The 11,539-nt window shown below is 38.7% G+C and overlaps 1 protein-coding gene across 1 annotated transcript; it reads right to left on the reverse strand.

Annotated features, from left to right (window-relative positions):
• Positions 1 to 286: 286 nt before the first annotated feature.
• On the reverse strand, positions 287 to 6,460 carry LOC311131796 (cornifelin homolog A-like). The gene is made up of 4 exons (XM_084164925.1): positions 6,372 to 6,460; positions 5,444 to 5,542; positions 1,672 to 1,823; positions 287 to 1,232 (listed from the first exon to the last, which is right to left on the reverse strand). Exons 2-4 carry the CDS (start codon positions 5,538 to 5,540, stop codon positions 1,092 to 1,094), a joined length of 390 nt encoding a protein of 129 aa, XP_084021051.1. The 5' UTR covers positions 5,541 to 5,542; positions 6,372 to 6,460; the 3' UTR covers positions 287 to 1,091.
• Positions 6,461 to 11,539: the final 5,079 nt, after the last annotated feature.

Genomic DNA, 11,539 nt, shown 5'->3' on the forward strand with positions numbered 1-11,539 from the left:
CTATGAGATACAGTCAGCCTCTTGCGAATTAAAGGAAAATTATGAAACACAGAGAGACGAAAGAGAAATTATAAAAAATAGAAAATCTTAGTAAATGTTTTGGGGATGCCTGGCTTCCCTTGGCATCCAGGAATACACATCACTGGTCACATGTAGCCATTCTTTAAAACCAGTCGTTAATTGTCTACCACTGCACGCACACAGAAAGACAGAGACAGACACGCACAGACGCACACACACATACACACACACAAAAGGATCCCCAATAAGCTTCTTAACAAGTCTGTCAAGGTAAGACAGATAAATGCTTTATTTAAAAACACATATGGACCATGCAGATCAAATCAAGGAGAAAGCAATAAAATCAACTAGAAACAAGTGGACCTCTGTTGCTCAGTTGGTAGAGCATGGCGCTTGCAACGCCAGGATAGTGGGTTTGAATCTTGGGATCACCCAAACAATCAATGTATGCATGCAAAACTGTAACTCGCTTTGGATGAAAGTGTCTGCTAAATGGCATATATTTATATATAAGAACATTCAATTGAAATGTGGTTGGCATTTGAATCATGGGTTACACATTTAGTCATTTGGTAGACGCACTTATCCAGAGCATTAATCTTAAGGTAGCTAGGTAAGACAACCACATATCACAGTCATTGTAAGCAAAACCTTTCCTCAATGGAGCAGCTTTCAGCAAAGTCAGGGCTACTAAGAAAAGACAAGTGCACAAGAAAGGCAAGTACATGGTAAGCTGTAAAGAATGTTTTAAGCCTGACATGAATATTCAATGGTTAAGACATTAATAATGGTATAACACATCTATACAGTACATTCAACATACAGTATGTTTACTATAGATTATAGTGGCGTTCTATCTAAGTATGGCCCTCTTTCTTGGACGTCACTTGGACGTCACTATTCGGCCATGATAGGAATTGTGTTATTTTCAAACAATAAATGCAAACAGTACGCCCTATGTTTAATTGTCACACAAGACAAGGAACATAAAGTTAAAGCACTTGCTCAGCAGTTCTGATGAAATCGCCCTTCTTGCTTGGTCATCTAGTGACTACCCTCTTTTTGGGATCCTAAGCCACGTGAAGCTGTTGGGTGACCATATTAACCTGCTGGATGCCTGATGTGGTTCGAGTCTTAACCTCACGAGCCATCTGGCACCAGGCACAGGCGTAGCAGCAACACACCAACCCGACGTCCACACAGGTCGAACCCTGAGAGGGGGAAGAGGGAAGGAGAGATGGGTAGAAAATGAAAGCAGAGAACAAGAACATGCCAACAGGACAGAGTTAAAAGGAGGATAAGGACAGAGGTGGAGAGAAGAATAGGGGGTGTAGAAAAGTTCAGGGAAGAAGAAGGAGAGAGAAAAGGTTGTAGTTAATTCCATATTCAGCGTTATATTTAAAGGGGAATCAAGGCACTAACAACACTAAGAACAACAACATTTCCAAGCACACCAATGATATTTCTTAACATCTCAAAAGTCTGATAGTTTCCAACACCATTTCCCCTCAGAAGGTTAAATGAGAGGTGCTGTGGGAACCACCCCCTACCTGACCCTCCCCCCTCTTCCCACTCCCACCACCCCCTCCCCACCTCCCTCTACCCTCTTTCCCAACCCATTCGATCCCTACCCACTCCCAGGGCTTGTACCTGGATGCCATAGCGTTCTCTCATGGAGGAGCGCATGCAGCAGGAGACAGCCATAAAGGCACATGGGTCCAGCAGGGGCATACAGACACACCAGCCGTAGTGGGAGGCCGTCTGACACTGAAAACAGGGGAAGCACCACGTGGCACAGCAACCTGGGGGGGGACAAATCAAGGTCATCATAGTATTATGATACATAATACTTGATGATTCATATACAGTAGATTACAATGTGATGAAACAACGTTTGTTCAGAGTGAAAATAGAGGTAAAACTATACAAAAATATATGTAAATAAACTCATTTTCAACACATATACTGTATATTGCCTCATCTTAATTCCTTCCCTCGTTTCTCCCACTTCCTCCCACTTAGCCTCTCCCTCTTTCCCTCAGTCCCACCACTAAGTGCTGGGTATGATTGAGACAGAGTGAGTCTGATCTCAACTCTCCCTCTGTTCTTCTCTCTCTCTCTCTCTAGAGAGCTCTCAACATCAACAGATCACTCTAACGGAAAACCATCAACCATCAACCAGCCAGTGGTGAAAAAAGTATCCAATTTTCATACTTGAGTAAAGTAAAGATACCTTAATAGTAAATGACTTAAGTAAAAGTGAAAGTCACCCAGTAAAATACTACTTGAGTAAAAGTCTAAAAGTATTTGGTTTTAAATATACTTAAGTATCAAAAGTAGATGTAATTGCTCAAATATACTTAAGTATCAAAAGTAAAAGAAAAAGTATAAATAATTTCAAATTCCTTATATTAAGCAAACCCGACGGCACCATTTTCTTGTTTTATATTTATTTCCGGATAGCCAGGGGCCCACTCCAACACTCAGACATAATTTACAAACTAACCATGTGTGTTTAGTGAGTCCGCCAGATCAGAGGCAGTAGGGATGACCAGGGATGTTCTCTTGATAAGTGCGTGAATTTGACAATTTTTCTGTCCTGCTAAGCATTCAAAATGTACTTTTGGGTGTCAGGGAACGTCACGTTCGTTGAGTAAAGGATTGGACCAAGGTGCAGCGTGGTATGCGTACATGTTTAATAAATATAATAAACACTTGACAAAATAACACCGCAACTGAACATGACGTTCTAAAGGCTATACATCAAACAAGCCAAACAAACAGAAACAAGATCCCACAACATAGGTAGGCAAAATGGCTGCCTAAGTATGAACCCCAATCAGAGACAACCATCGACAGCTGCCTCTGATTGGGAACCACACCCGGCCAACGTAGATATAGATAACATAGAATTCACACCCTGACCAAACCAACTAGAGAAAAACCGGGCTCTCAAGGTCAGGGCGTGACAGGGAAATTGTATAGAGTAAAAAGTACATCATTTTCTTTAGGAATGTAGTGAAGTAAAAGTAAAGGTTGTCAAAAATATAAATAGTAAAGTACTGATCCCCAAAAAACTACTTAAGTAGTCCTTTAAAGTATTTTACACCACTGTAACCGACTAATGAATATACAATAATGGCAAGGCAGGGATGACATCAAATGATTTCAGTTTTCTCTCCTGTTCATTGTGGATGTTCATCAGGGCTGCCATAGGCAGTACCAAAATATGCTGCCCCCAGCAAAACTAGAATCCTCCCAGTAAGCAAAATGATGTTGAAAAGATATCTAAAATACATATTTTCCAGACATTGAAGTTAGGTTCAATTTAGGTTCTGAATGAAAGATGAAAAGGTATTTTCCGTATTTTTAAGATACATATTTTCCAGGACGTTGAAAATACATATTTTCCGGACATTGAAAAAAACTTTTTTTCCCGACGTTGAAATCAGGATAATTTTTTGGTTCTGAATGAAAGTTGAAAATAAGTAATTCATAGACGTCTATGTTTGGGCCAAATCAAGGCTGGTCCAGACCGGACAAAATCTGAACCAAACATAGATGTCTATGATTGGTTCAGATTTGGTCCAGACTGGACCAAAAACCAATGTCAGTGGATGTGGAAATAAATGCCGGTCCAGAACTGCATCAGAAAAAGATGTCCAAAAGGCATCGGTGTCGGTCTGTTCTTACTGAGGTGTAGCCTACAGTGTTGCCTGAAATATAATTTTATGAATGGCCATCTATGTGGTAAGTCTACCATTTGTAAAACCCCACAAAAGGACATCCAGACAGGAACAAAAAAAGACATCCAAAAGACGTCAGCTCGTACTCACTGGGGTGTAGCCTACCATGTATTTAAGCTCTGAATATCAGCTACCCAACTTTATCAGGAGTTATCGCGAGCCTATTTGAAGCCTATTTGCAATGTATTTACACAGCAGGAAATGCAGAAGTATTTTCTGTTTTGCTATGATCAGCTTGTCAAAAATTGACAGATACATACTTGAAACCACTGTAAGTCGCTCTGGATAAGAGCGTCTGCTAAATGACTAAAATGTAAAATGTAAATGTAATCATGACAATGGGGTGAAACTCCTGGACAACAGTTATGATTGTTCATTCCATATTGTCCATTTTACTTTTACCTGTCCTGTTTTTAGGATATGTTGTTTGTTAACATGACAGCTCATTTTTTATTTAATTGGGCGCCATTTAAGTTAGGCTATTTGATCGGAGAAATCTGCTTGATGTAAAAAGTGTCAGTTTCATTACATTGTCATACATTTTACCTCCAGCCTGTAGACTACAGAAAATGCCTCATAATCTTTCTACCATATCCTATATCTGCTACAGGATTTTTGTTAGATTATTTTTTTGATAGACGGAACATTGGTGGAGCGCTGCAGAGATGCTTCTCTCCAACAGCACCCTGGAGAAGCGCGCTGGGAATGGACAAGCAAAATATGCACCCCCCTATACAAAGTGGGCACTGCTTATCAAAGGGCGGCATCAGCGCTCACCTAAAAAGCCCATATGCCACTGGTTGAGAGAAATTGTCATTGATTTGGGGCAGAATTATGTGAGGTTTTATGTGTTGTTGTTGGATGTGCGTCTTGGTCCGTTTAGCTCAGAAAATGCCGCCTTCGTCAATCTGCCGCTGTATCCCGCATAATGCACCGTGATGTTCATGTAAAACTAATGAAACGAGCTCTATGCTTCCCTGTAACGCTGTACATTCATTATCTGGTGTCTCCGTTTTATTGACATTCCTGGAGCGCAGCCCCGTTGGTCTCCATGGTTCCTGATAACGTCACCCACTTAGCTCTGGCTTTCTGTTTGTAATTCTCCAATCAGGTCCCTCTTTAACCCCACCCCCATCCCCCTTCCAGTAAATGTCAGATTCGCACAGGAAAACACAGCTCAGACCCCTCCCCTGGTAAGCCTATTTCCTGCAGTGTTCTGGGTGGAGGTTGGGGCCGGGGCGTATGGTATCGGTTTAGTGGTTAATTATAGTGGTTAAGAGCGTTGTGCCAGTAACCGAAAGGTCGCTGGTTCTAATCCCCGAGCCGACTAGGTGAAAAATCTGTCGATGTGCCCTTAAGCAAGGCACTTAACCCTAATTGCTCTTGTAAGTCGCTCTAGATAAGACCGTCTGCTCAATGACTAAAATGTCAAGGTCTTTGCATAGTACCAACAATGTTTTTCTCTCTGGAGCATATGAGGTGTAAGGCGCTCAGAACTAGTCTCTAGTTTGATTTAAATTGAACTGTATAATGAATATGTACTCTGACAGAATCGAAAAAAAAAAATAGTAATACAAATATACATTACAAAATAAAAACATTAAAAAAATATATATATAGATTTGGTTCTGGGTTTGGAGATGAGCATATTATGGAATTGACTCCATGTGACTTACAGGTGCCCATGTCAGAGCAGCAGTCAAACAGTCCTGTGCTCCATTCCCCGGAGCTCTGGGTGGTGGTTACAGTGGTGATCTGCTGCTGGACAGCCATGGCTACACCACACCACACCCAAGGGAGATGTAGGGAGGGTGGAGGAGGGAGGGGGAGGAAAGAAAGAAAGAAAGAAAGAAAGAAAGAAAGAAAGAAAGAAAGAAAGAAAGAAAGAAAGAAAGAAAGAAAGAAAGAAAGAAAGAAAGAAAGAAAGAAAGAAGAATGGAAACATGAAGGAAGGGAGGGAAGGAGGAAAGGGGGGGAGAGAGGGGAGGGAGGGAGGGAGGGAGGGAGAGAGAGAGAGAGAGAGAGAGAGAGAGAGAGAGAGAGAGAGGGAGAAATAAAGAAAGGAGGAAGGGGAGGAAGAGAAGAGAAGAGCTTACATTTAGTAGGGAGAGAGATGTACTGGGCTGATAAGGGTTTTTTAAATGCAAGGATGTAGTTAGATATTATACATTTGCATGTTAAATGGTTAAATACTTTCTTGAACAATAACAATTTCCCAAAATGTTTTGCTGTTGCTGCAAACTACAGCATGTGCCTGTATCAAATAATGTCGAAAATTAATATTGAATAATACATACATTCATACGAAAAATAAAAACGATTGAAAAACAAAACAAAACGTGCTACTTCATATATATATATAACTTATCTTGTCGAATCTTGAATGTTTTGTAAATAAAATGCAACCAACCAGGAACACTTATTTTCTAAATAACTATTCAAGTTTATATCCATCTCTAATCCAATAGTTCCGGTTTGTTGTGGGAAAAGTATAAACCCACCTCATTCGATTTAAACAAAAAGCCGTTAATAAGTCATGCAAATGAAATAACTTACTCTTTAATAAATTAATATACATTTACAGATACATTGAATTTCTCTTACCTTTCTTATTATTCAACTACAGCCTGAGTAGAGAGAGGGTGGACACTGCTTGCAGCAGAGAGCACAACTGTGTAGCAGCAGGCTTTCCAATGAAATGATGATCACGTCTATAATGTCATTGCGGAAACGCTGTAAAATCGGTTCCTATAATAAAAGTTGGCCTAGGTTACACTTTTGTATCTGCCTAAATCCACCATATTGTAGCAAAAAACCTTTAGGAGTACTTTAAGTTAGTGTGGGTCCAGTGACATATTGGTGGATATGAGGACAATATTGTTTCGATATAATCCGACATAGGGTACTAGGGGGTAACTAGCCCCCTAAGAACAATATTTAATTGCTGACACAAAAAAGCAACGTTTGGAAAAAAATTGGTATGTGAATGAAGGTCATGCTTAGGCAAATAAACTATAAATGGAAATAAACGGCTACAGTTTACACTTTTGTAGTTATTTCATGAAATGTTGTTTTTAGAAAAGGCTGTTTTTTTAAAGTACCAGGGTAAAAAGATTATGGCATAGGGTTTCACACAAGTGTGTTAAAATCCATTTAATCAATTATTATTGACAAATCCTTTAGTAAGTAATATTTAAAAGCTAAATCTAGTTCTCTTATTTTAATGGGGGGGGGGATTAAAATATGTCACCATTAATATCCGCACTATGAGGAGATGTCCCTCTTTTTAACTCACCTGCACATTAATTTTCTTTGTTCTTTCTTTGTTGTTCCTTTTCCATACAATCCATTATGTACAATTGCACTAAATATGATTTGAATAATGCAAGATTTTGAATCCCATCAGTCTTTAAAATTACATTCAGAAGCAAAAGGTTTTCAATAGTTATTTTTAATTCATACAAAAATTAATTCATTGGAATATAATATTGGAATGGAATATAAATAATAATGTTAAATAACATTGGAATATAACATTTAATAACAATAACTTATCTAATTAACTCAGTGTAACATTGATGTGGCAACTCTCTTACACTCTGCTATTGCACGATTCTAGTTTGTACCTGTAGGTCACAATTATCTCCAGTAAAATTGGAGCAAAACTCCTGAGCCCACGTCCTGCACTGCTCACACCTAATCCAGTCCCTACCTGTGACTGAAAACAGGGGGAGAGATGCCAATTGGAAAGCTCTCTCTTAAAAACATAGATAGCTATCTAGCTATATGACATAAAATGCTGTGTAAAATAGCTAAAATGCTATAACGTTACATTAACCTCTACAGGATCGGTGTCCCGTATACGGGACAGTTGAGCTAAAGTGCGCTAATGTGATTAGCATGACTGTTGTAAGTAACAGCAAATTTTCCAGGACATAGACATGTCTTATATGGGCAGAAAGCTTAACTTCTTGTTAATCTAACTGCACTCTCCAATTTACAGTAGCTATTACAGTGAAAAAATACCATTCTATTGTTTGAGGAGAGTGCACAACAACAAAAAACGTATCATCGCAACTGGTTTGATACATTCATCTCTGAAGGTAAATAATGTACTTACTGTACATTCAGTAATCTTGCTCTGATTTGTCATCTTAAGGGTCCCAGAGATAAAATGTAGCCTAGTTTTGTTTGATAAAATCCATTTTTATATTCAAATGTAGGAATTGGATTCTACAGTTTGGACCCCTGCTGTCTCTGTCTCCACACCCACCCCGCCCAGCCATCTAGATATGTGAAAGTTAGTGTATAAGCTAATGATCCATCATGTATGACATTCCTGGGAGTGTGTAAACTTAAATTTTGTATTACCATACAATGTTTGTATGTTCTCTATAGTTATGTACTTGAAAATGTATCAATTGACCAATTCGGCACATTTGGGCAGACTTCATACAAAATAGTCCAGTATTGCAATGCTTCACTGGATCAATCTGAAACTTTGCACACACACTGCGTCCATCTAGTGGCCAAAATCTAAATTGTGCCTAAACTGCAATATTATATTGTGGCCTTTCTCTTGCATCTGCAATATTATATTGTGGCTTTTCTCTTGCATTTCAAAGATGATGAATTTTTTTTATATTGAAAACGCATGTTTTTTTGTTTGTATTATCTTTTACCAGATGTAATGTGTTATATTCTCCTATATCAATTTCACATTTCCACAATCTTCAAAGTGTTTCCTTTCAAATAGTATCAAGAATATGCATATCCTTGCTTCAGGTCCTGAGCTACAGGCAGTTAGATTTGGGTATGTCATTTTAGGAGAAAATGTATGGTCAGATCCTTAAGAGGTTAAGTGTAAAGCTATCAGTCACTAGTGGAAATATTTACAACTGAAATTAAGTTATGTTATCTTTTTTTATGTACTTTACCTTAGACTATCTGGTAGTAAGGTTGCTAGCTAGCACGCCTAGCAGCTTATGGTAACTAGCTAGCTGGCTATCAATTACTACTAGTGAAGTTGCTAGCTAGCAAGTTAGCATAAACTAGCGCTAACTGGGCTAGTCATTGTCTAAATGACAGGTAGAAACACATTCATAACCATAAAGGGGTAACTAGCCCCCAGGGGCCAGTTACCCCCTAGTAGGAGAGGGGGTGAGTTGCCACCAACACACTCATCCAACATATTACTACTTTACTCAAACATTATCTACATTTTTCTCTCTAAACAAGTGGATTATTTATCTTAAGGCTTTCCTACTTGTATATATTGTTTAAAATATATAGATCTAACTTCATTAGAATGTATCTACAACTTTTTCAAAATGTCAATACATTTGATAAATTTACCACAAAATCGTTTTGTTGAAATATCTCAAAAAGTTGTGATGATACAGAGGACATTTTTTGTTCAGCAAGAACAGTGACAGTCAGGGAAAGTGTTGGGGAAATAATTTGGTGACATCTTGTGGTCTTTATGTGAATTACAGGGGGCTGGTTACCCCCTACTACCTTACTCATATTATAATTGTTAGGGTCCCCCCTCTTTATAGCTGGGACAAACATATTTTCAGGATTTCACTAATATCATCAAAATAATAATAATAATAATAATAAATCATAGCACGTTTTTGGGCTCATTCAGTAGTTTTTACCTGATAAAGTAGAATCATGTTGAAAAATTATGTTAAAAGTACCATTTATATTCATAAAACATACATTGAAAATGATAGTGTTGCTGTTTCCTGTTTTTTATTTATTTATGGTTGGTTGAGTGTCAAAACACCGGTTTTAGATATCCAAATTCATAATCAATATGTTGAAATAAGTCATGATACTTTGAAGACAAATACATGAAAGTTACTCCCTACATACAGGTCTCACACTTGTGTTCAGATTACTTGTATTTTGCTAAATTAGTACCTTATAAAATACACACACACCAATATTTACCAAGTGGTCACTCAAGACTGGAATTGATTAGCTTGTTCTACTGTAATCAATAGTGTGCGCAAATTAATCACTCACAACGAAATTGTATTGAAATCAATGGAACTGGGACCGTTTGCCCTCTTCTAACAGACAAATCTCAATAATATACTACATATATCGGTCGATAGATGACAACCTGTCATAGACATTTATCAACTTACAGTGCATTCGGAAAGTATTCAGACCCCTTCACTTTCTCCACATTTTCTTACTTTACAGCAAATTTATATAATTGTTTAAAAAAAAAACAGAAATACCTTATTTACATAAATATTCAGACCCTTTGCTATGAGACTTGAAATTTAGCTCAGGTGCATCCTGTTTCCATTGATCATCCTTGAGATGTTTCTAAAAATTCATTGGAGTCCACTTCGCTCTGGATAAGAGCGTCTGCTAAATGACTAAAATGTACATGTAAATTTGGAAAGGCACACACCAGTCTATATAAGGTCCCACAGTTGACAGTGCATGTCAGAGCAAAAACCAAGACATTAGGTCGAAGGAATTGTCCGGAGAGCTCCGAGACAGGATTGTGTTGAGGCACAGATCTGGGGAAGGGTACCAAAAAATGTCTGCAGCATTGAAGGTCCCCAAGAACACAGTGGCCTCCATTATTTTTAAATGGAAGAAGTTTGGAACCACCAAGACTCTTCCTAGAGCTGGCCTCCCGGCCAAACTGAGTAATCGGGGGAGAAGGGCCTTGGTCAGGGAGGTGACCAAGAACCCAATGGTCACTCTGACAGAGCTCCAGAGTTCCTCTTTGAAGATGGGAGAACCTTCCAGAAGGACAACCATCTCTGCAGCACTCCAGAGCGCTCAGGACCTCAGACTGGGGCGAAGGTTTACCTTCCAACAGGACAACAACCCTAAGCACACAACCAAGACAACGCAGGAGTGGCTTTGGGACAAGTCTCTGAATGTCCTTGAGTGGCCCAGCCAGAGCCCGGACTTGAACTCGATCGAACATCTCTGGAGAGACCTGAAAATAGCTGTGCACCTACACTCTCCATCCAACCTGACAGAGCTTGAGAGGATCTGCAGAGAAGAATGGGAGAAACTCCCCAAATACAAGTGTACCAAGCTAGTAGCCTCATACCCTAGAAGACTCAAGGCTGTAATCACTGCCAATGGTGCTTCAACAAAGTATTGAGTAATGGGTCTGAATACTTATGTAAATGTGGTATTTCAGTTTTAGATTTTTATAAATTAGCAAAAATTTATAAAAAACTGTTTTTGCTTAGTCATTATGGGGTATCAATTTTATATAAGGCTGTTAAGTAACAAAATGTGGAAAAAGTCAAGGGGTCTGAATACTTTTCGAATACACTGTATAATATGTGGTCGTAATTCTGCTAAAACTGCACTAGATGGCCATGTCCCAACTGTTTTAGGATAGTGCTTAAAAGAGCCTTGAACGTCACTTAAGTTCACACATGTTCTTCCCCTGTTAGTCCTAATTCGAATTGAATTTAAAAAGTGATTGTATCGAATTCATTGTATTATAATATTTTTTTGTTTATTGATAGAGTACATTATTTATGTGGTAGCATAAAGGGCCTATACCCCTCAGAGTAAAATACCTATGCTGTATCATAGCAGCACATGTTGATGGAGAAATGTTATTGTTTAGCATGAGTTTTGGTTATTTAGATACCCAAAAGCATATAGTCTCCAGTTGAAGATGGGGAAAGTACTATATTGAAATGTGGGCAATGGGCACTGTGCACACTCGCGCACTTTTGTGGTTGACAGACAGACAGCCAGAGAGAGAGAGA

This window comes from Coregonus lavaretus, assembly GCF_964263955.1.
Source record: "Coregonus lavaretus genome assembly, chromosome: 7".
Lineage (NCBI taxonomy): Eukaryota > Metazoa > Chordata > Actinopteri > Salmoniformes > Salmonidae > Coregonus > Coregonus lavaretus.